Source organism: Oncorhynchus keta, chromosome 5 (genome assembly GCF_023373465.1).
Source record: "Oncorhynchus keta strain PuntledgeMale-10-30-2019 chromosome 5, Oket_V2, whole genome shotgun sequence".
NCBI lineage: Eukaryota > Metazoa > Chordata > Actinopteri > Salmoniformes > Salmonidae > Oncorhynchus > Oncorhynchus keta.
The window spans coordinates 34,572,477-34,598,090 of record NC_068425.1 but is presented as its reverse complement, the minus strand read 5'-3'; the positions used below and the strand labels follow the sequence as shown (position 1 = coordinate 34,598,090).

The 25,614-nt window shown below is 46.3% G+C and overlaps 1 protein-coding gene and 1 long non-coding RNA gene across 7 annotated transcripts in view; one reads left to right on the top strand and one right to left on the bottom strand.

The window, feature by feature from the left end:
• Positions 1-16,294, top strand: part of LOC127930218 (protein tweety homolog 2-like) — a 30,765-nt gene extending 14,471 nt beyond the window's left edge. For all 6 annotated transcript variants that reach the window (XM_052519784.1, XM_052519781.1, XM_052519783.1 and 3 more), the window contains exons 4-11: positions 3,035-3,104; positions 3,804-3,859; positions 4,736-4,828; positions 5,889-5,981; positions 6,215-6,357; positions 8,561-8,746; positions 9,463-9,541; positions 14,022-16,294. In XM_052519784.1, the coding sequence (XP_052375744.1) occupies positions 3,035-3,104; positions 3,804-3,859; positions 4,736-4,828; positions 5,889-5,981; positions 6,215-6,357; positions 8,561-8,746; positions 9,463-9,541; positions 14,022-14,105 (804 nt within the window). In that variant the 3' untranslated portion in view covers positions 14,106-16,294. The remainder of the gene's footprint in view (positions 1-3,034; positions 3,105-3,803; positions 3,860-4,735; positions 4,829-5,888; positions 5,982-6,214; positions 6,358-8,560; positions 8,747-9,462; positions 9,542-14,021) is intronic.
• A 4,662-nt stretch (positions 16,295-20,956) lies between these two features.
• Positions 20,957-22,535, bottom strand: LOC127930216 (uncharacterized). The gene is made up of 3 exons (XR_008137220.1): positions 22,454-22,535; positions 21,712-22,327; positions 20,957-21,669 (listed from the first exon to the last, which is right to left on the bottom strand). It is a non-coding gene; the product is annotated as an uncharacterized LOC127930216 (long non-coding RNA).
• Positions 22,536-25,614: the final 3,079 nt, after the last annotated feature.

Below are 25,614 nucleotides of genomic sequence, written 5' to 3'. Positions count from 1 at the left end.
ATCATTGTTCCTCCTCCTCCTCAACCCAAATCATTGTTCCTCCTCCTCCTCCTCCTCCTCCTCCTCAACCCAGATCATTGTTCCTCCTCCTCCTCCTCCTCCTCCTCAACCCAGATCATTGTTCCTCCTCCTCCTCAACCCAGATCATTGTTCCTCCTCTTCCTCCTCAACCCAGATCATTGTTCCTCCTCCTCCTCCTCAACCCAGATCATTGTTCCTCCTCCTCCTCCTCCTCAACCCAGATCATTGTTCCTCCTCCTCCTCCTCAACCCAGATCATTGTTCCTCCTCCTCCTCCTCCTCCTCAACCCAGATCATTGTGCCTCCTCCTCCTCCTCAACCCAGATCATTGTGCCTCCTCCTCCTCCTCAACCCAGATCATTGTTCCTCCTCCTCCTCCTCCTCAACCCAGATCATTGTTCTTCCTCCTCTTCAACCCTCAGCCTGTCGATGTGCATGCATAAGCAATTACTGGTGGCAGGCCAAAAAGGAGATCCCTCCTCCTCCTCAACCCAGATCATTGTTCTTCCTCCTCCTCCTCAACCCAGATCATTGCTCCTCCTCAACTCCTCCTCTCCCAACAATAAGAGAGGGAGAGAAATATTTGGTCATAGAAATATAATGCCAATAGATCATGACTATATAGATTACCTCTAAACTTCTAGACATGTCATTGTATTTCTATGTGTATGGGGATGGTCTTTTTGGGGGGCTTGCCAGTAATTGCTTATGCATGCACATCAACAGGCTCTCTCCCTACACACACAAACACGCACACGCATGCACGGTCCTTGCTATCTGGGTTCCCTGGGACATCTAACTCTGAGGTCACCCCGTTAAAGTTGAAATGTGAAATGGTTGAGGTAAGGGTTAAGGTTAGGGTTATGGTTAGAGGGTTGGGATGTCCCAAGGAATCCGGATAGCATTAACCACACACACACACACACACACACACACACACACACACACACACACACACACACACACACACACACACACACACACACACACACACACACACACACACACACACACACACACACACACAGACTGTATGCCATGGTTGGTTCTGCTACGTTCAGCACAGGTTAAAGAGGCGTGTAACGACTGTTGTTACTAACAGCCCTCTTGTGATCTGTAGTGGATTTACTTTGACAATATGTTATTTTCTGTCACAGCCTCCATCGACTGTCTAATATAACAGAACAGTCATTGAGATTCTGGGAAGTGATTTGAGTCTGAAGTGTTTATGACGGGTCCTCAATTTTCTTTGTTCTGTAAGATCACTGTCCATTTCGAATGGAGTTGACTCCAACACTGCACAGTATAGTATCTTGTTTCCCCTGCAGGGCACCGGTGACTTCTGACATTTTAACATCTTGGCCATGTTCTGTTATAATCTCCACCCGGCACAGCCAGAAGAGGACTGGCCACCCCACATAGCCTGGTTCCTCTCTAGGTTTCTTCCTAGGTTTTGGCCTTTCTAGGGAATTTTTCCTAGCCACCGTGCTTCTACACCTGCATTGCTTGCTGTTTGGGGTTTTAGGCTGGGTTTCTGTACAGCGCTTTGAGATATCAGCTGATGTACATTTGATTTGATTTGATTTGACAGTATATTATCTTGTTTCCCCTTCAGGGCACCAGTAACTTCTGACAGTATATTATCTTGTTTCCACTTCAGGGCAACAGTGACTTCTGACAGTATATTATCTTGTTTCCCCTTCAGGGCACCAGTAACTTCTGACAGTATATTATCTTGTTTCCCCTTCAGGGCACCAGTAACTTCTGACAGTATATTATCTTGTTTCCCCTTCAGGGCACCGGTGACTTCTGACAGTATATTATCTTGTTTCCCCTTCAGGGCACCAGTGACTTCTGACAGTATATTATCTTGTTTCCCCTGCAGGGCACCGGTGACTTCTGACAGTATATTATCTTGTTTCCCCTTCAGGGCACCAGTAACTTCTGACAGTATATTATCTTGTTTCCCCTTCAGGGCACCAGTGACTTCTGACAGTATATTATCTTGTTTCCCCTGCAGGGCACTGGTGACATCTGACAGTATATTATCTTGTTTCCCCTTCAGGGCACCAGTAACTTCTGACAGTATATTATCTTGTTTCCCCTTCAGGGCACCAGTAACTTCTGACAGTATATTATCTTGTTTCCCCTTCAGGGCACCGGTGACTTCTGACAGTATATTATCTTGTTTCCACTTCAGGGCAACAGTGACTTCTGACAGTATATTATCTTGTTTCCCCTTCAGGGCACCAGTGACTTCTGACAGTATATTATCTTGTTTCCCCTTCAGGGCACCAGTAACTTCTGACGGTATATTATCTTGTTTCCCCTTCAGGGCATCAGTGACTTCTGACAGTATATTATCTTGTTTCCCCTTCAGGGCAACAGTAACTTCTGACAGTATATTATCTTGTTTCCCCTGCAGGGCACGAGTAACTTCTGACAGTATATTATCTTGTTTCCCCTGCAGGGCACGAGTAACTTCTGACAGTATATTATCTTGTTTCCCCTGCAGGGCACCGGTGACTTCTGACAGTATATTATCTTGTTTCCCCTTCAGGGCACCGGTGACTTCTGACAGTATATTATCTTGTTTCCCCTGCAGGGCACCGGTGACTTCTGACAGTATATTATCTTGTTTCCCCTTCAGGGCACCGGTGACTTCTGACAGTATATTTATTATCTTGTTTCCCCTGCAGGGCACCAGTGACTTCTGACAGTATATTATCTTGTTTCCCCTGCAGGGCACCGGTGACTTCTGACAGTATATTATCTTGTTTCCCCTTCAGGGCACCGGTGACTTCTGACAGTATATTATCTTGTTTCCCCTTCAGGGCACCGGTGACTTCTGACAGTATATTATCTTGTTTCCCCTTCAGGGCACCAGTGACTTCTGACAGCATATTATCTTGTTTCCCCTTCAGGGCATCAGTGACTTCTGACAGTATATTATCTTGTTTCCCCTTCAGGGCATCAGTGACTTCTGACAGTATATTATCTTGTTTCCCCTTCAGAGCACCAGTGACTTCTGTGTGTCTCCAGACAAGTTCATAGCAAACAGGACCAAGGAGTTCCTCAGTGCAGGTGAAGTACCAGAATCACTGGTCAGACTGAACCACTGGCCAGATAAAACCACTGGCCAGATAAAACCACTGACCAGATAGAACCACTGGCCAGATAGAACCACTGGTCAGATAGAACCACTGGCCAGATAGAACCACTGGCCAGATAGAACCACTGGCCAGATAAAACCACTGGCCAGATAGAACCACTGGCCAGATAAAACCACTGGCCAGATAGAACCACTGACCAGATAGAACCACTGGCCAGATAGAAGCACTGGCCAGATAGAATCACTGTTTCAGAGCAAATCCTACATGTTAAGATGTGTTTATGTTGTCTTTTCTTTCTAAAATGAATGAACATAATTAGTACAGTGTGTGTTTGGGTTCATCTTCATCGGGATGAGCTTTGGTTGTTCGACTCTCTCTGTCTCTCTGTCTCTCTGTCTCTCTCTCTCCTTCTCTCTCTCTCTCTCTCTCTCTCTCTCTCTCTCCCATGCTCTCCAATCTCCCTCCCCTCTCTTTCCCTGTCCCTCTCTCACTCTCTCTCTCTCACACTCCCCCCTCTCTCTCTCTCTCTCTCCTCTCTCTCTCTCTCTCTCTCTCTCTCTCTCTCTCTCTCTCCCATGCTCTCCAATCTCCCTCCCCTCTCTTTCCCTGTCCCTCTCTCACTCTCTCTCTCTCTCACACCCCCCCCATCAAAAATCTCTCCTCCTAACAGAAGTGACACACTACTACCTGTATTGCAGTCAGAGTCTACCCAACCCTTTCCAACAGGTACTGAAATCACATTCTAACACACACACATTAATGATATTTTAGTTTTAAAAGTAGTTTTCCTTTCTTCGTTTGATTAGTTCAGAAGCAGATGTTAATGAAAACGTCAGGGATTTTAAAAAAAACAAGCAGCACTACTAATTTAATGACTTCAAGCCCATAACAAAAATACAATTTGATCCAAGTCCATTTTATCTGTGGGATTTGGAGATCATTCGTGAGGTGTAGACATAATAATATAATATAATAATATATGCCATTTAGCAGACATAGACAGTGTGTATAGTCTGCCTCAAGGACTACACAGTCCAGACACACACACACACACACACACACACACACACACACAGAGACCAATCCCCCCTCCATGCCTAAATCCCTTGTATTTATTTACCATACCGGGGATATAACGTTCTTAAAGGGCATTAATGGTCCGTGTATTGAGGTAATATACAAGCAGTAGATACACCCTCATGGCCAGTAAACACACACACACACACACACACACACACACACACACACACACACACACACACACACACACACACACACACACACACACACACACACACACACACACACACACACACACACACAGCAGTATCCATTTAAAGCGTTGTGTTATGCCTTGTTAAGCAGACACGGATAATGTGCCCTCTTATGGCTGAGCCAATGGAAATATTGTCTGTTATTTGTGCTAGGGATCAGAGAGAGGGCGGGGGGGTAATCCGGATAATCTGGGGCCCTCCATCTGAAATGAACGTGTCCTCCATTAAGTGTTCATAATGACACACTTTATGACTTATTTTCACTCATGTTTCCACACAACTTTGACTCTACAATTTGTGTGTGTGTGCGTGTGTGTGTGCGTGTCAGTCTCTGACTATCTTCCAGAGGTCTCTGACCACCATGCAGATCCAGATACAAGGACTACTGCAGTTCTCTGTACCTGTCTTCCCTACTGCTGAGGTGGGGGGATGGAGCAGCCGTCAACATAGAAATAGCATTATATTTATTATATTCAGTACATAGATCTCTATGGAGCTCAACATCTGGTGCTCATGGTGACAATGTTCTCTTCTCAACGTGTAAGGGCAGAGTGTTAAAACGCTGTTAAAGCCCTCATGGAGAGGAATTCTCAAAGTCTGCATGTCTGTTTAACATGTTAGGGTTAATTAGTGCTCTGTGCCACTGTGTATAGAAGAATGAAATGTTATCCTTAGACTAGTGGAGCTAGGAGGACACATAGTGCTACAGGAGGACACATAGTGCTACAGGAGGACACATAGAGTTACAGGAGGACACATAGAGTTACAGGAGGACACATAGTGCTACAGGAGGACACAGAGTTACAGGAGGACACATTGTGCTACAGGAGGACACATAGAGTTACAGGAGGACACATAGTGTTACAGGAGGATACATAGTGCTACAGGAGGATACATAGTGTTACAGGAGGATACATAGTGCTACAGGAGGACACATAGAATTACAGGAGGATATATAGAGTTACAGGAGGACACATAGTGTTACAGGAGGACACATAGTGTTACAGGAGGACACATAGTGTTACAGGAGGACACATAGTGTTACAGGAGGATATATAGAGTTACAGGAGGACACATAGTGTTACAGGAGGACACATAGAGTTACAGGAGGACCCATAGTGTTACAGGAGGATACATAGTGTTACAGGAGGACCCATAGTGTTACAGGAGAACCCATAGTGCTACAGGAGGATATATAGAGTTACAGGAGGACACATAGTGTTACAGGAGGACCCATAGAGTTACAGGAGGAACCATAGTGTTACAGGAGGATACATATTGTTACAGGAGGACCCATAGTGCTACAGGAGGACACAGTGCTACAGGAGGATGTATAGAGTTACAGGAGGACACATAGCGTTACAGGAGGACACATAGTGTTACAGGAGGACACATAGCGTTACAGGAGGACACATAGTGCTACATGAGGACACATAGTGAGGTGTGTTTTTCCTCACCCTGTATTTATACCTTGTCTACAGAGAGATCTTCTGGGCATCCAGCGCCTGCTGAACTCCACAGAGTTCAACTTGAACCAGTTAACAGCCATGCTAGACTGCAGGGGGCTCCATAAGGTGAGATGATTACCCTGACACGAGAGGACGTCATGGTTACAGTCAGAATGCGTCTGTAGAATGAGAACATACCCAGAGACACTTGAATGAAAAGACAAAAGGTGCTCTTAGGTGCTTTGAAATCCCCCCAAAACTATTATCTCACAACACTCCACTTTGTGACTATACCAGAAATAGAAAAGGAGTTATAACCTTAACAGTGAGGGTAACAGTGAGGGTATGTTTTGTTGTAGAACTACCTGGATGGTCTGATGGGGGTGTGTTATGACGGGGTGGAGGGTCTCCTCTACCTCTGCCTCTTCTCTCTGCTGTCGGTCAGTGCCTTCTGTGCCATGCTGTGTGCCATCCCCCGGGCATGGACCCTCATCACCAGCAGGTAGGCACTGGTAACACTGTTTCTGGTCTACGTGTGTTCAATCTACCTGTAACCACATCCCCAACCCCAACCTTGACCTTTACGCCTAAGCCTAACAAAATAAGGACTGGGAGATTCACGGCCTAAAAGATGTCTGCTATAGTGGTTATTCTGTGTTTATAGGTTTCAATGAACAATGTTGATGTTAGACCAGTGGAAGCTGCTGAGGGGAGGCCGGCTCATAATACTGTCTGGAAACGGAGCAAATGGAATATCATCAAACACCTGGAAACCATGGAAACCATGTGTTTGATGTACTTCATAGAATTCCACTGACTCCAGCTCCAGCCAATACCACGAGCCTGTCCTCCCCAATTAAGGTGTCACCAACCTCCTGTGTGCTAGAGGGCCTAGATGTTGATGCTATAGGGCCCAGATGTTGATGCTAGAGGCCCTGGATGTTGATGCTAGAGGGCCTAGATGTTGATGCTAGAGGGCCTGGATGTTAATGCTAGAGGGCCTGGATGTTGATGCTAGAGGGTCTGGATGTTGATGCTAGAGGGTCTGGATGTTAATGCTAGAGGGCCTGGATGTTGATGCTAGAGGCCCTGGATGTTGATGCTAGAGGGTCTGGATGTTGATGCTAGAGGGTCTGGATGTTGATGCTAGAGGGCCTGGATGTTGATGCTAGAGGCCCTGGATGTTGATGCTAGAGGGCCTGGATGTTGATGCTAGAGGGCCTGGATGTTGATGCTAGAGGCCCTGGATGTTGATGCTAGAGGGCCTAGATGTTGATGCTAGAGGGTCTGGATGTTGATGCTAGAGGCCCTGGATGTTGATGCTAGAGGGCCTAGATGTTGATGCTAGAGGGTCTGGATGTTGATGCTAGAGGCCCTGGATGTTGATGCTAGAGGGCCTAGATGTTGATGCTAGAGGGCCTGGATGTTGATGCTAGAGGCCCTGGATGTTGATGCTAGAGGGTCTGGATGTTGATGCTAGAGGGTCTGGATGTTGATGCTAGAGGGCCTGGATGTTGATGCTAGAGGCCCTGGATGTTGATGCTAGAGGGCCTGGATGTTGATGCTAGAGGGCCTGGATGTTGATGCTAGAGGCCCTGGATGTTGATGCTAGAGGGCCTAGATGTTGATGCTAGAGGGTCTGGATGTTGATGCTAGAGGCCCTGGATGTTGATGCTAGAGGGCCTAGATGTTGATGCTAGAGGGTCTGGATGTTGATGCTAGAGGCCCTGGATGTTGATGCTAGAGGGCCTAGATGTTGATGCTAGAGGCCCTGGATGTTAATGCTAGAGGGCCTGGATGTTGATGCTAGAGGCCCTGGATGTTGATGCTAGAGGGCCTGGATGTTGATGCTAGAGGGTCTGGATGTTGATGCTAGAGGGCCTGGATGTTGATGCTAGAGGCCCTGGATGTTGATGCTAGAGGGCCTAGATGTTGATGCTAGAGGGCCTGGATGTTGATGCTAGAGGGTCTGGATGTTGATGTTAGAGGGCCTGGATGTTGATGCTAGAGGGCCTAGATGTTGATGCTAGAGGGCCTGGATGGTAATGCTAGAGGGCCTGGATGTTGATGCTAGAGGGCCTGGATGTTGATGCTAGAGGGCCTGGATGTTGATGCTAGAGGGCCTGGATGTTGATGCTAGAGGGTCTGGATGTTGATGCTAGAGGGTCTGGATGTTGATGCTAGAGGGCCTGGATGTTGATGCTAGAGGGCCTGGATGTTGATGCTAGAGGGTCTGGATGTTGATGCTAGAGGGCCTGGATGTTGATGCTAGAGGGTCTGGATGTTGATGCTAGAGGGTCTGGATGTTGATGCTAGAGGGCCTGGATGTTGATGCTAGAGGGCCTGGATGTTGATGCTAGAGGGTCTGGATGTTGATGCTAGAGGGCCTGGATGTTGATGCTAGAGGGTCTGGATGTTGATGCTAGAGGGCCTGGATGTTGATGCTAGAGGGCCTGGATGTTGATGCTAGAGGGCCTGGATGTTGATGCTAGAGGGCCTGGATGTTGATGCTAGAGGGCCTGGATGTTGATGCTAGAGGGCCTGGATGTTGATGCTAGAGGGCCTGGATGTTGATGCTAGAGGGCCTGGATGTTGATGCTAGAGGGTCTGGATGTTGCTTTGGGCACCATTGTGCCCTTCCTTGAAATGAAACTAACAGAAAGTCTGGCTCTGACTGACTGTGCTCTCCCCTGTGGTGATCTCAGGGACAGGGCCTATGATGACATCGATGAGGAGGATCCGTTTAACCCCCAGGCCCGTCATATGACCTTCAACCCCAGCAGAGCCAGCCATGTACACAGCTTCTGTAGCTACAGCAGCAGTCTGGACGGCCAGGCCAGTCCACACCCTCCACCACAGACTGCCGCCATCCTCCCCACCTCAGAGTACATGTAAGTAGAGAGAGGGGGTGCGGTAGGGTGTCTGTGTCTGCGTGTCCCTGTCCGTATCTGTGTCCATGTCTGTGTCCATGTGTCTGCGTGTCCCTGTCCTTATCTGTGTCCATGTGTGCGTGTCCCTGTCCGTATCTGTGTCCATGTCTGTGTCCATGTGTCTGCGTGTCCCTGCCCGTATCTGTGTCCATGTCTGTGTTCATGTGTCTGCGTGTCCCTGTCCGTATCTGTGTCCATGTCTGTGTTCATGTGTCTGCGTGTCCCTGTCCGTATCTGTGTCCATGCCTGTGTGTCCCTGTCCATATCTGTGTCCATGTCTGTGTGTCCCTGTCCGTATCTGTGCCCATGTGTGTGTGTCTGGAATAAGCAGCACTGTTTGTTTTATCAGATAAATTGACTCTCTCTCTGTTTCTCTTTCTCTCACTCTCAATCTTTCTCTCCCTCTCTCACTCCCTCTCTCACTCTCTCTTTCTCTCTCCTCTCTCTACATCCCCTCTCTTTCTCTCTCTCTCTCTCTCTCCACCTCCCCTCACTCTCTCTTTCTGTCTGTTTCTCTCTCTCTCTTTCTCTCTCCTCTCTCTCTACATTCTCTCTCTCTCTCTCTCTCTCTCTCTCTCTCTCTCTCTCTCTCTCTCTCTCTCTCTCTCTCTCTCTCTCTCTCTCTCCACCCCCCCTCACTCTCTCTGTCTCCTCTTCCCCATGTCTCTCTCCTATAGGAATCAGTCCATGCTGTTTGGAGGGAACCCTCGTTATGAGAACGTTCCTCTGATCGGGAGGGGATCCCCGCCACCCTCGGTGCGTTGGCCACTAACATTAGAGGCCAGGTCCCTCGTGTGATGATGTCACTGACATTAACATTAACAGTGCTGCGTTATACTGAAGGACCACAGACACACTCATGTATAGAGTTACTGTGTGTAGAGCCAGAGACCAGACAGGTCCCTTGTTAGATAATGGCATCAATACTAACACATATTGTACTGAAGGACCACAGACATTCTCCAAGACACCCTGCTGCCTTCACTGTGTCTACCGTACAGTATCCACAACCTGACAGAAACCTCCTGTGGGAGGCAGGTAGCCTAGCGGTTAAGAGTGTTGGACCAGTAACCATAAGGTCACTGGTTCAAATCTCTGATCTGACTATTTGATGTGCCCTTGAGCAAGGCACTTATCCAGAGAGATTTACAGGAGCAATTAGGGTTAAGAGCGTCTGGTCCAGATAATTGGCCCAGTCCTAAATCGTCTCCTAAAACCTGCACCCTATGCACTCGTGATCCAACCTGCACCCTATGCACTTGTGATCCAACCTGCACCCTATGCACTTGTGATCCAACCTGCACCCTATGCACTTGTGATCCAACCTGCACCCTATGCACTTGTGATCCAACCTGCACCCTATGCACTTGTGATCCAACCTGCACCCTATGCACTTGTGATCCACCTTGCTATCTGTTAGGCTATCTGGACGTTGCGTCATATTGCTGATACCAATCAAATACTCTCAGATTTCCACTAGGGTTTATTTGTGGGGTTGGTTTGGGATTGGCCCTTCCACTGCACATTATGGTGAAAGACTGCTCTCTGCTGATCATGGACTGAAATACCGACAAAACAGTACACGCTCTTCTCCCTTGTGCCATTAATTGGCCTGATGCTCTGATGCAGGCCTGCTAATGACCATAGAGAGAGAGGCTAGCCTGCTAATGACCATAGAGAGAGGCTAGCCTGCTAATGACCATAGAGAGAGAGGCTAGCCTGCTAATGACAGTAGAGAGAGGCTAGCCTGCTAATGACTCTAGAGAGATGCTAGCCTGCTAATGACCATAGAGAGAGAGGCTAGCCTGCTAATGACAGTAGAGAGAGGCTAGCCTGCTAATGACCGTAGAGAGAGGCTAGCCTGCAAATGACAGTAGAGAGAGGCTAGCCTGCTAATGACCGTAGAGAGAGGCTAGCCTGCAAATGACAGTAGAGAGAGGCTAGCCTGCTAATGACCGTAGAGAGAGGCTAGCCTGCTAATAACCGTAGAGAGAGGCTAGCCTGCTAATGACCCTAGAAAGAGGCTAGCCTGCAAATGACAGTAGAGAGAGGCTAGCCTGCTAATGACCGTAGAGAGAGGATAGCCTGCTAATGACCGTAGAGAGAGGATAGCCCTGCTAATGACCCTAGAGAGGGGCTAGCCTGCTAATGACCCTAGAGAGAGGTTAGCCTGCTAATGACCCTAGAGAGAGGTTAGCCTGCTAATGACCGTAGAGAGATGCTAGCCTGCTAATGACCCTAGGGAGAGGCTAACCTGCTACTGACCGTAGAGAGAGGATAGCCTGCTAATGACCGTAGAGAGATGCTAGCCAGCTAATGACTGTAGAGAGAGGCTAGCCTGCTAATGACTGTAGAGAGAGGCTAGCCTGCTAATGACCGTAGAGCGATGCTAGCCTGCTAATGACCGTAGAGAGAGGCTAGCCTGCTACTGACCATAGAGAGATGCTAGCCAGCTAATGACCGTAGAGAGATGCTAGCCTGCTACTGACCGTAGAGAGAGGCTAGCCTGCTAATGACCCTCGAGAGATGCTACTGTAATGTTACAGTATGGCCTGACTGGTAATGTTGCAGTATGGTCTGACTGGTAATGTTACAGTATGACCTGACTGGTAATGTTACAGTATGACCTTACTGGTAATGTTACAGTATGACCTGACTGGTAATGTTACAGTATGGTCTGACTGGTAATGTTACAGTATGGTCTGACTGGTAATGTTACAGGATGGTCTGACTGGTAATGTTACAGTATGACCTGACTGGTAATGTTACAGTATGACCTGACTGGTAATGTTACAGTATGACCTGACTGGTAATGTTACAGTATGACCTGACTGGTAATGTTACAGTATGACCTGACTGGTAATGTTACAGTATGACCTGACTGGTAATGTTACAGTATGACCTGACTGGTAATGTTACAGTATGGTCTGACTGGTAATGTTACAGTATGACCTGACTGGTAATGTTACAATATGGTCTGACTGGTAATGTTACAGTATGACATGACTGGTAATGTTACAGGATGGTCTGACGGGTAATGTTACAGGATGGTCTGACTGGTAATGTTACAGTATGACCTGACTGGTAATGTTACAGTATGGTCTGACTGGTAATGTTACAGGATGGTCTGACTGGTAATGTTACAGGATGGTCTGACTGGTAATGTTACAGTATGGCCTGACTGGTAATGTTAGTATGGCCTGACTGGTAATGTTACAGTATGGTCTGACTGGTAATGTTACAGTATGGCCTGACTGGTAATGTTAGTATGGTCTGACTGGTAATGTTACAGTATGGTCTGACTGGTAATGTTAGTATGGCCTGACTGGTAATGTTACAGTATGGTCTGACTGGTAATGTTACAGCATGTTGCTGTGAATCAGAACCTAGTTCTAGTGCTGCTGTGTGCAGGGAGTGAATCAAACTCTTCAGAGTCAGAACACTTAGTCTCTTCTTACATACAGACACACGCGTGCAAGGGAGACTACAGAGCACTTAAGTCTGCACAGAATTCAAGACAAGAGCACTTCTTGTTCTACAGAACACAGGGTGTGCTGCATACCCTGCCATGAGAGCAGAGGCCCAGTGGTGGTGTTATTAGAACTGAACAGCTACAATGTCAGCCGCTGTTTAATAAATGATACCGCTAACAAACAGGGTCAGTCTCTGGCATCAGGAAACAAGTGGGACTAGATGATACCGCTAACACACAGGGTCAGTCTCTGGCATCAGGAAACAAGTGGGACTAGATGATACCGCTAACACACAGGGTCAGTCTCTGGCATCAGGAAACAAGTGGGACTAGATGATACCGCTAACACACAGGGTCAGTCTCTGGCATCAGGAAACAAGTGGGACTAGATGATACCGCTAACACACAGGGTCAGTCTCTGGCATCAGGAAACAAGTGGGACTAGATGATACCGCTAACACACAGGGTCAGTCTCTGGCATCAGGAAACAAGTGGGACTAGATGATACCGCTAACACACAGGGTCAGTCTCTGGCATCAGGAAACAAGTGGGACTAGATGATACCGCTAACACACAGGGTCAGTCTCTGGCATCAGGAAACAAGTGGGACTAGATGCTACCGCTAACACACAGGGTCAGTCTCTGGCATCAGGAAACAAGTGGGACTAGATGCTAGGAAGCTGTATTTTAAACAGATCCAATTCAGATGTAGGTTTATGTGGATCGATGGAACCTATTTATTTATGAAGCGTTATATATTCCACTGGATGTTTTTAAGCCTTTGCCAATATGCAGTTGTCCATCCTATATTGTAAAAAATATAATATTTTGGTACGAATGACAGAGACAAAAACCTGTTTGTGTGCCAATCATACTGGCCTTTTGGTTTTTCTACATCTACCATATAGGGTATAGGCCAGAACCTAACATATCTCTTCATGCTGTCTTAAAGAACACTTTGACATTTTTACAATCCTAACCAGACATCTTACTCATAATTTGCTTCTAACTTTATTTTTGTCTTTTCTGTTACTCTCAGACATTTAGAAACAGTAAGTGTTCTGTTGTACACTAACACACAACCTTACTGTACCTTTACACTCCCTTTCCTTTGTTAAGGAGGATACACTACACACAACCTTACTGTACCTTTACACTCCCTTTCCTTTGTTAAGGAGGATACACTACACACAACCTTACTGTACCTTTACACTCCCTTTCCTTTGTTAAGGAGGATAGTTTCCTTTGTTGTACCGCTCTCATTCTCCTTCCGCCTGTCTAATAAGAGGTGGTTCTAAGTCTTACTTGTAATTCTTAGTTTTAGTTCTTAGTTCTAGTTCTTAGTTCTAATTATTGCTTTTGTAACCCTACACCTCCGGACCCCAATGTGACCTCAATTTGACCCCAATGTGACCTCTCTAAGCTCTGTGACCTCTAACCTCCGGCGATGTTGTGTCCTCAGTGTGTTAACCTGTGAGTGGAACTTTTCATGTGATGTGCCCTCCCGCCACTAACCCAAATCTCGACCACACGCCCCTCACCTTTGACCTCTGCCTGCCCTTCACCCGTGACCTGTGTCCTGCCGACTTGGACTACCTTGTCGCACGACTCTCTAACTTACCCACCACCAAGCACCTCCTAATCAAAACAAATGTCTGAAAATGTCTGCAATTTGTTCAAAGTTTGATTGATTGATTTGATTGAAGAAGAAAAAATTCACACAGTTATGGGATCTAACATGTCTTTTGTTCCTTCCTCCTGCAGTATTCTCCCAGAATGAGAACTACCTACCTGTCTATGACTGACGCACAGATCAGACACTTTGGGACAGACTTCCAGCAGGTATAGCCCCCAACTATGGCCTACTGGTCCCCCTCAGGAAGGGTCTGTCTGGGACTACCACTGTACTGAGGAAGAGTCTGTCTGGGACTACCACTGTACTGAGGAAGGGTCTGTCTGGGACTACCACTGTACTGAGGAAGAGTCTGTCTGGGACTACCACTGTACTAAGGAAGCAGAGTTTACAGATCACCCTGTCCATGGATGTCTCACACTGCTCTCCTGGCTATCTGTTACTTAAATGCAGGTGGTATGGGGTCAACAATGGCTCAGGAACACACTGACACTCTCAAAGTCCTGTACTGTACGTGTAGAAACCAGGAGACTACATAGAACCCTGAGTGTAAAGTGCACTTGCATCTCTCCCCAAACAAACCAACAATTCAGTTATGTGTTTTCTTCAAATGTGAGTGTTCGTCTCGAGCCAGATCAGAAGACATGATTGTTATGAACCAAGTTGAACGTTTATATATTTTCCTGTGAGTGACGTCACCTTTGATGGATTTCAGGGGACAGCAAATAACCAGATTGATTTCCTTCACAAACATAGACTGTTAAATGGTTATTACATGAACTGTCTTCAGTCTTCCCCAACCTGTCATCACTATTACAAACTGTCATCTAACCAGTCTAGCATTCAGCTCCTCTTACACTTGACGACACAGCTCTTACACTTGACGACACAGCTCTTACACTTGACGACACAGCTCTTACACTTGACGACACACCTCTTACACTTGATGACACAGCTCTTACACTTGACGACACAGCTCTTACACTTGACGACACAGCTCTTACACTTGACGACACAGCTCTTACACTTGACGACACAGCTCTTACACTTGACGACACAGCTCTTACACATTTGACACAACCCAAAGTCTTCATGATGTCTTCCGTCAGAGTGATGAGTCAAACTTGATGAAAACGGACCACGTATTTATTCTCACTTATCTTTCAGGTTATTCATTGATATCAAGGAATGGCGAATATAATGGACTTATTTTTAAATGTAACTGGAAAACAGATCATTCGTTGAAATGTGATGATGTCTACACTCTTAGAGAAAGAGGTGCTGTCTAGAACCTAAAAGGGTTCTTTGGCTGTCCACATAGGAGAGCCCTTTGAAGAACCCTTTATGGTTCCAAGTAGAACCCTTCTGGTTCCAGGTAGAACCTTTGGGGGTTCCATGTAGAACCCTTTCCTCAGAGGGTTCTACATGGAAATCAAAAGTGTTCTACCTGGAACCAAAAAGGGTTCTACCTGTAACCGAAAGTGATTCTCCTATGGGGACTGCCGAAGAACCCTTTTAGAACCCTGTTTTCTAAGAGTGTACTCTATATGTATGTGTAAGGGGGACTGAGGAGAAAGGATGCATGATGATGTTTCTAAAGCCTTTATTTCCTGTAACCTGTTTCTCTCTGTTCTCCTATGCTGTGTCATCCTGCATGCTGTGTCCTGCTCAATTCTAGCCTGGATCCCTGACTGACTATCAGTCCGTTTCATTATTGTGTCAGTGAACCATCAAAAGGAATAAAACAGCGATATTCAGTTTAGGTTCCATGCCAGTTCATTTCAGGACGACACCGAGGGCTTTACCGTAGCTTGGCATCTACACTGAATATTGCTCTGGTTCACTATTGTGTCACTTGAATCTGTGGCTGTGTCCCAATAATCTCGTACTTGTTCACTTCCCTGCATGGAAAGGAAATGACTGTTCCTCTAACCCGAGTCTACACCAATCCAATGCTTTGTTGTAGGGAGTAGTGATTGAGTTCACACTTCAGGAGGATGGAGAGAGCATTGGGTTGCACCGTCTGGATTACAGCGATATTTCCTTTGGATTCTAGACTATCGGCCTACTGCCTTGTACATTAGCATGTTAAACATTCCCTGGATTAGGATGAGAGGAAACCATCAACAACTGAAATGGTGTTGATGGTGAATTACCGGTAAGTATTATCACTGATGTGATGTTTATTGGATGTTTGTTTGTTTACTACGAGTTGGACACAATCACAGTACTGCAGGGGCCCTTAACAGTCAGATAACCCATCATTGTACAGTGTGAATTCTTTGTTGTGGTCATGCGTTTCTTCTTTGTTTGAAACCTCTCAACTACTGTTTATTTTCTGCATTTGTTGAAGTATTGGACCGGGTGTATCAATTACATTAAAAAAATAAATGTAAAAAAGCTTTCTGTGTTTGTCTATTTTGCATTTTTTTTTAACCTTTATTTAACTAGGCAAGTCAGTTAAGAACAAACTCTTATTTTCAATGACGGCCTAGGAACAGTGGGTTAACTGCCTGTTCAGGGGCAGAACGACAGATTTGTACCTTGTCAGCTCAGGGGGTTTGAACTTGCAACCTTCCGGTTACTAGTCCAACACTCTAACCACTAGGCTACCCTGCCACCCCCATATACAGTCTTTTAGATACTCCGTCATTTAGATATACAGTCATTTATAGATTACACAATATTATACTGCACAAATATTACATATGAGTAATTTACCAGACACTCTTGTCCAGAGTGACTTATAGGTAGTACATTCATCTTAAGGTAGCTAGGTGATACAACCCTATATTACAGTCATAGTAAGTACAACTTTCCCTCAATAAAGCAGATATTAGCACAGTCACTGATGGTAAGAAAAGACAAGTGCAGGTGAACCCAAACCTATTCCAGTCCAAATCAAGCACTGGTAGTTAATGTATCTAGCCAAGTGGTAGAACAGGTGAACCCAAACCTATTCCAGTCCAAATCAAGCACTGGTAGTTAATGTATCTCGCCAAGTGGTAAAACAGAGGTGAACTGGCATGAAGCACAAAGACATGCCAGTATCAAAAGTGGTGTAGTCTGACACCTACTGGACAGGTTCATGTTATTGTGGTAGCCGGCCCACCACCAGGTTGATGTTATTGGGGTAGCCGGCCCACTACCAGGTTGATGTTATTGGGGTAGCCGGCCCACTACCAGGTTGATGTTATTGGGGTAGCCGGCCCACTACCAGGTTGATGTTATTGGGGTAGCCGAGCCGGCTCACTACCAGGTTGATGTTCTTGGGGTAGCCGAGCCGGCCCACTACCAGGTTGATGTTCTTGGGGTAGCCGGCCCACTACCAGGTTGATGTTGATGTTCTTGGGGTGTTCTTGGGGTACGAGCCGGCCCACTACCAGGTTGATGTTCTACCAGGTTGATGTTCTTGGGGTAGCCGAGCCGGCCCACTACCAGGTTGATGTTCTTGGGGTAGCCGGCCCACTACCAGGTTGATGTTCTTGGGGTAGCCGGCCGGCCACTACCAGGTTGATGTTCTTGGGGTAGCCGGCCCACTACCAGGTTGATGTTCTTGGGGTAGCCGGCCCACCACCAGGTTGATGTTCCCACTACCAGGTTGATGTTCTTGGGGTAGCCGGTTGATGTTATTGGGGTAGCCGGCCCACTACCAGGTTGATGTTCTTGGGGTAGCCGAGCCGGCCCACTACCAGATTGATGTTCTTGGGGTAGCCGAGCGGTTGATGTTCTTGGGGTAGCCGAGCACCACCACCAGGTTGATGTTCTTGGGGTAGCCGAGCCGGCCCACCACCAGGTTGATGTTCTTGGGGTAGCCGAGCCGGCCACTACCAGGTTGATGTTCTTGGGGTAGCCGAGCCGGCCCACTACCAGGTTGATGTTCTTGGGGTAGCCGACTACCAGGTTGATGTTCTTGGGGTAGCCCACTACCAGGTTGATGTTCTTGGGGTAGCCGGTTGATGCCCCCACTACCAGGTTGATGTTCTTGGGGTAGCCGAGCCCACTACCAGGTTGATGTTCTTGGGGTAGCCGAGCCCACTACCAGGTTGATGTTCTTGGGGTAGCCGAGCCGGCCCACCAGGTTGATGTTCTTGGGGTAGCCGAGCCGGGGTAGCCAGGTTGATGTTCTTGGGGTAGCCGACTGGTTGATGTTCTTGGGGTAGCCGGCCCACTACCAGGTTGATGTTCTTGGGGTAGCCGAGGTTTGATGTTCTTTATAGGGAAACCACTAGAAGCCGGCCCACTACCAGGTTGATGTTCTTGGGGTAGCATTATAGATTGCCCACTCCAGGATTGATGTTTTGATTGGGTACATTATAGATTGTAAGTCCCACTTACCAGGTTATGTTCTTGGGGTAGCACTTAAGGCCCACTACCAGGTTGATGTTCTTGGGGTAGCCGCAAGGCTGCAGGCCCACTACCAGCCGATGTTCTTGGGGTAGCCAGCTGGCCGGCCCACTAATCAGGTTGATGTTCTTGGGGTAGCTTCAAGAGGGCCACCATTGTTCCAGGTTGATGTTCTTGGGGTAGCCGATACCGGCCCACACCAGGTTGATGAAGTCTTGGGGTAGTCAAGGACAGGCACCAGGTTACCTTGGGAGACCCATAGTTATTGCCCAAATAGGTCCAAAGCATGAAACCACAGAACTGCCAATACCTGGACAAGAGGAATTGTTGCTGTTCAAACAGCAGGAACACCATAGTACAGTTATAGAGACCCTTGTAGCAACTGGGTAAGGATCACAGCATTATAGATTGTCAACACGGGGCCCACAGCATTATAGAGTGTTCACCCAGGATCACAGCATTATAGATTGTAAGGATCACAGCATTATAGATTGTAAGGTACACAGCATTATAGATTGTAAGGAAAATAACACAGCATTCATAGATTTGTAAGGTACACAGCATTACATCGATGGAACAGTAGTGGAGAGGGTAGCTAGTTTTAAGTTCCCGGCACTACACATCACAGACAAACTGAATTGGTAACACTGACAGCGTGCAATTTTGTCGCTTATAGCAGCGCCTATTCAACCTCAGGAGGCTGAAGAAATATTGGCTTGTCATGGAAACTGCACTCACAAACTTCTACAGATGCACAATCGGAGCATCCTGGTGGGCTGTATCACCGCCTGGTACGGCAACTGCTCCGCCCTCAACCGTAAGGCTCCAGAGGGTAGTGAGGACTGCACAACGCATCACCGGGGGCAAACTACCTGCCCTCCAGGACACCTACACCACCCGTTGTTACAGGAAGGCCATTGAAAGATCATCAAGGACATCAACCACCCGAACCACTGCCTGTTCACCCCGCTATCATCCAGAAGGCGAGGTTATAGATTGTACAGGTGCATCAAAGCTGGGACCGAGAGACTGAAAAACAGCTTCTATCTCAAGGCCAACAGACGATTGTATATTAGTTAAACAGCCACCACTAACAGTGAGTGGCTGCTGCAAGACACACTGTCATTGACACTGACCCAACTCCAGCCATTTTAATAATGGGAATTGATGGGAATTATGTAAATATATCACTAGCCACTTTAAACAATGCTACCTTATATAATGTTACTTACCCTACATTATTCATCTCATATGCATATGTATATACTGTAAGACATCATCGACTGATCCTTATGCACACTACAATTATGTATCACTAGCCACTTTAATCGCATCAGCAGTGTATGACCACTTTGTTTACTTTGTGTACACACTCATCTCATATGTATATACTGTACTCGATACCATCTACTGTATGCTGCTCTGTACCATCACTCATTCATATATCCTTATGTACATATTCCTTATCCCCTTACACTGTGTACAAGACAGTAGTTTTGGAATTGTTAGTTAGATTACTTGTTGGTTATCACTGCATTGTCGGAACTAGAAGCACAAGCATTTCGCTACACTCGCATTTAACATCTGCTAACCATGTGTATGTGACAGCATACAAATTTTGATTTGATTTGATTTGATTAAGAGTTAGAAAGTGTCCCCACTACAACAAACAAATACTTAAATACATGCAATTTTCTCCTTGAAATATTTAATTGAAATACTGTAGAATTATATTAATTCCTATGGAGGACTGCTCCTACAGAAGTTTTTTCCACCTTTTTAATGGAGCGATTGGTGGTTGATCGGTTGCACCACTGGGGAGTGACAATATAGCCGACAGGTGGTTTCAAAGGCTCTCATTGGCCGATACATAGCATGCGCAATCCAGGGTTTACCGACGTCATTGGAATAAATGGACCTATCCCGGATGCCGTACTAAACCCGGACATGATGTGGCTTTGAATTATGTTACCAGAATGTGTTAGCTAAGAACAACGACTTGTAAGCATAATGACAAAAACATGTTCCCCCAAGAAAAAATAGCTTTTGTATCGAAGTAGAGGATCGTGGCGGGGATGTGGCTACGTTATGGGAAACGTTTTCGGGAGAAAGAGTCGCCCTTCTCGAGTTACAGAACAAGACCGAGCGATTCTGGTCAGTTGTTGTTGCTAGCCTGTTTCAATAGTAGAGATGCCAGGTAGTTTGCTGGCCTGGATTAACGTTAGCTAGCTGTCTGATCTACACACTAACTTGGTAACAATTGCCTGCTAGCTAACGTTAGCTAGTTATCAACACCCAGGCGCGATCATGGGACAGTCACAGTTGTTAAAACGATGACGTGACGTCTCAAAGTGATCAACAGTAGCTAACTAAATTAGATTAGCCAGTTGTGATCGCATCAGCAGTGTCTGAGCCTGCAAATGACAGGGTGTGACAGGTATTTATAGCTAACTAGCTAGGGACTGTAGCCAGCTAACTATTTTCATGGCATAATTATATTGTAGGTAACTTGCTATCTACATGGTAAACAATGTTCAGAAAAGAGTGTATTGAGACGGTGTCTGGTTATCCCGTTGTGTATGTTCAACTCTCCAGCAACTGAAACAGCAGAGAGATAAACTGAAGCACTACCAGAAGAGAGTCACCCTACAGCTGGAGAAGGAGAGGAGTCTGGCCAAGCAGCTGCTGAAGGATGGAAAGAAAGAGTGAGACTGGATACTTCACTTGTTCAGGCATCATCTAGGCTGTAGCCAGGTCCCAGATGTGTTTGTTCTGTCTTGTTGTAATGGGGGTGTTTCCAGGTTAAATGAAGACCGGCACGGTTGTTGATGAAGTCAGTGGATTAGTACACGTTGCAACAGGGAGACGCCTCCAGCACAGAAGCAGAGCAAAATAACGAGCCGTTTCTGAGCTCTTACATCCATTTCTAATCACATATGTTCTCTAAACACATGACCAAAGACAAGGCAGTGACTCACACAGTCTGCAGATACAACAATAATAACCAGTGTCCTCAGAACTGGCACCTTTAGACTGGCTCCCACACTATCAGCATGTACAACTGGCACCTTTAGACTGGCTCCCACACTATCAGCATGTACAACTGGCACCTTTAGACTGGCTCCCACACTATCAGCATGTACAACTGGCACCTTTAGACTGGCTCCCACACTATCAGCATGTACAACTGGCACCTTTAGACTGGCTCCCACACTATCAGCATGTACAACTGGCACCTTTAGACTGGCTCCCACACTATCAGCATGTACAACTGGCACCTTTAGACTGGCTCCCACACTATCAGCATGTACAACTGGCACCTTTAGACTGGCTCCCACACTATCAGCATGTAGAACTGGCACCTTTAGACTGGCTCCCACACTATCAGCACGTAGAACTGGCTCCAACACTATCAGCACGTAGAACTGGCACCTTTAGACTGGCTCCAACACTATCAGCACGTAGAACTGGCACCTTTAGACTGGCTCCCACACTATCAGCACGTAGAACTGGCTCCCACACTATCAGCACGTAGGACTGGCTCCCACACTATCAGCACGTAGAACTGGCTCCCACACTATCAGCACGTAGAACCGGCACCTTTAGACTGGCTCCCACACTATCAGCATGTAGAACTGGCACCTTTAGACTGGTTCCCACACTATCAGCACGTAGAACTGGCACCTTTAGACTGGCTCCCACACTATCAGCACGTAGAACTGGCACCTTTAGACTGGTTCCCTTACTATCAGCACGTAGAACTGGCACCTTTAGACTGGCTCCAACACTATCAGCACGTAGAACTGTCTCCCACACTATCAGCACGTACAACTGGCACCTTTAGACTGGCTCCCACACTATCAGCATGTAGAACTGGCTCCCACACTATCAGCACGTAGAACTGTCTTCCACACTATTAGCACGTAGAACTGGCACCTTTAGACTGGCTCCCACACTATCAGCACGTAGAACTGTCTCCCCTACTATCAGCACGTAGAACTGTCTCCCACACTATCAGCACGTAGAACTGTCTCCCACACTATCAGCACGTAGAACTGGCTCCCACACTATTAGCACGTAGAACTGGCACCTTTAGACTGGCTCCCACACTATCAGCATGTAGAACTGGCACCTTTAGACTGGCTCCAACACTATCAGCACGTAGAACTGGTACCTTTAGACTGGCTCCCATACTATCAGCACGTAGAACTGCCACCTTTAGACTGGCTCCCACACTATCAGCACGTTGAAGGCACCTTTAGACTGGCTCCCACACTATCAGCACGTACAACTGGCTCCCACACTATCAGCACGTAGAACTGGCACCTTTAGACTGGCTCCCACACTATCAGCACGTTGAAGGCACCTTTAGACTGGCTCCCACACTATCAGCACGTACAACTGGCTCCCACACTATCAGCACGTAGAACTGGCACCTTTCGACTGGCTCCAATACTATCAGCACGTAGAACTGGCACCTTTAGACTGGCTCCAACACTATCAGCACGTAGAACTGGCACCTTTCGACTGGCTCCCACACTATCAGCACGTAGAACTGGCTCCCACACTATCAGCACGTAGAACTGGCTCCCACACTATCAGCACGTAGAACTGGCACCTTTCGACTGGCTCCCACACTATCAGCACGTAGAACTGGCTCCTATCAGCACGTAGACTGGCTCCCACACTATCAGCACGTAGAACTGGCTCCCACACTATCAGCACGTAGGACTGGCTCCCACACTATCAGCACGTAGAACTGGCTCCCACACTATCAGCACGTAGAACTGGCTCCCACACTATCAGCACGTAGAACTGGCTCCCACACTATCAGCACGTAGAACTGGAACCTTTAGACTGGCTCCCACACTATCAGCACGTAGAACTGGCACCTTTAGACTGGCTCACACTATCAGCACGTAGAACTGGCTCCCACACTATCAGCACATAGAACTGGCCATAACATTCAACCTTGCACAAATATAATCCTGTGTATTACAGAATGGAAAAGTATAATACATTGTGTTAACCACTTAACTGCATATGAACGTTATTCATCTTAGATGTCCCATTACACTAGCAAACAGCTGGGACTAAGATATATCAAGTCTAGTCAAATCATCAATGCATGAATATCACCAGAATCTAAGTGTTGAATTGTGGACTGACTGAATCTGATCAATGCATGACTTTATGATAAGCAAAATAACCACTTGTTATGTTAGGACTTGGTTTATCGTGCAGTGTGTTGTTCTTCCACTCCGTAGGAAGGCACTGGTTCTTCTCAAGAAGAAGCGTTATCAGGATCAACTGCTAGACAAGACTGAGAACCAGATATCAAACCTGGAACGCATGGTGAGGCTGAGGCTCTTCTTGGGTCCTATGGTTTTATTGACTTTTATAGAATGTAATTACATTGATGTAATGTTTTGCATAGCCAACCTACATTTACATTTACATTTAAGTCATTTCTTGGATGTTCTGTATCCAGAACGCTACTTACAATTGGTGCATGTGTTTTTATGACATTCAGTGAACTGGGTTCCACTTTAAATAGTGCATCTAAATTTTTACGGGTTCAGTGAAGGATTCTTATCCTATCTTAGGTATTCCTTAAAGATGTGTTTTTACAGGTTCAGTGCTGGGTTCTCCTATCTTAAAAAGGTTTCCTGGCTGTGTTTTTTGGGTTCAGTATGGGAACTCTATCTTAACGTACTGATGTGTTTTTACGGGTTCAGTGCTGGGTTCTCCTATCTTAACGTACTGATGTGTTTTTACGGGTTCAGTGCTGGGTTCTCCTATCTTAACGTACTGATGTGTTTTTACGGGTTCAGTGCTGGGTTCTCCTATCTTAACGTACTTATGTGTTTTTACAGGTTCAGTGCTGGGTTCTCCTATCTTAACGTACCTATGTGTTTTTACGGGTTCAGTGCTGGGTTCTCCTATCTTAACGTACTGATGTGTTTTTACGGGTTCAGTGCTGGGTTCTCCTATCTTAACGTACTGATGTGTTTTTACGGGTTCAGTGCTGGGTTCTCCTATCTTAACGTACTGATGTGTTTTTACAGGTTCAGTGCTGGGTTCTCCTATCTTAACGTACTGATGTGTTTTTACGGGTTCAGTGCTGGGTTCTCCTATCTTAACGTACTGATGTGTTTTTACGGGTTCAGTGCTGGGTTCTCCTATCTTAACGTACTGATGTGTTTTTACGGGTTCAGTGCTGGGTTCTCCTATCTTAACGTACTGATGTGTTTTTACGGGTTCAGTGCTGGGTTCTCCTATCTTAACGTACTGATGTGTTTTTACGGGTTCAGTGCTGGGTTCTCCTATCTTAACGTACTGATGTGTTTTTACGGGTTCAGTGCTGGGTTCTCCTATCTTAACGTACTGATGTGTTTTTACGGGTTCAGTGCTGGGTTCTCCTATCTTAACGTACTGATGTGTTTTTACGGGTTCAGTGCTGGGTTCTCCTATCTTAACGTACTGATGTGTTTTTACGGGTTCAGTACTGGGTTCTCCTATCTTAACGTACCTATGTGTTTTTACGGGTTCAGTACTGGGTTCTCCTATCTTAACGTACCTATGTGTTTTTACGGGTTCAGTACTGGGTTCTCCTATCTTAACGTACCTATGTGTTTTTACGGGTTCAGTGCTGGGTTCTCCTATCTTAACGTACCTATGTGTTTTTACGGGTTCAGTACTGGGTTCTCCTATCTTAACGTACCTGATGTGTTTTTACGGGTTCAGTACTGGGTTCTCCTATCTTAACGTACCTATGTGTTTTTACGGGTTCAGTGCTGGGTTCTCCTATCTTAACGTACTGATGTGTTTTTACGGGTTCAGTACTGGGTTCTCCTATCTTAACGTACTGATGTGTTTTTACGGGTTCAGTACTGGGTTCTCCTATCTTAACGTACCTATGTGTTTTTACGGGTCCAGTACTGGGTTCTCCTATCTTAACGTACCTATGTGTTTTTACGGGTTCAGTACTGGGTTCTCCTATCTTAACGTACCTATGTGTTTTTACGGGTTCAGTACTGGGTTCTCCTATCTTAACGTACTGATGTGTTTTTACGGGTTCAGTACTGGGTTCTCCTATCTTAACGTACCTATGTGTTTTTACAGGTTCAGTACTGGGTTCTCCTATCTTAACGTACTGATGTGTTTTTACGGGTTCAGTACTGGGTTCTCCTATCTTAACGTACCTATGTGTTTTTACGGGTTCAGTACTGGGTTCTCCTATCTTAACGTACCTATGTGTTTTTACGGGTTCAGTACTGGGTTCTCCTATCTTAACGTACTGATGTGTTTTTACGGGTTCAGTACTGGGTTCTCCTATCTTAACGTACTGATGTGTTTTTACAGGTTCAGTACTGG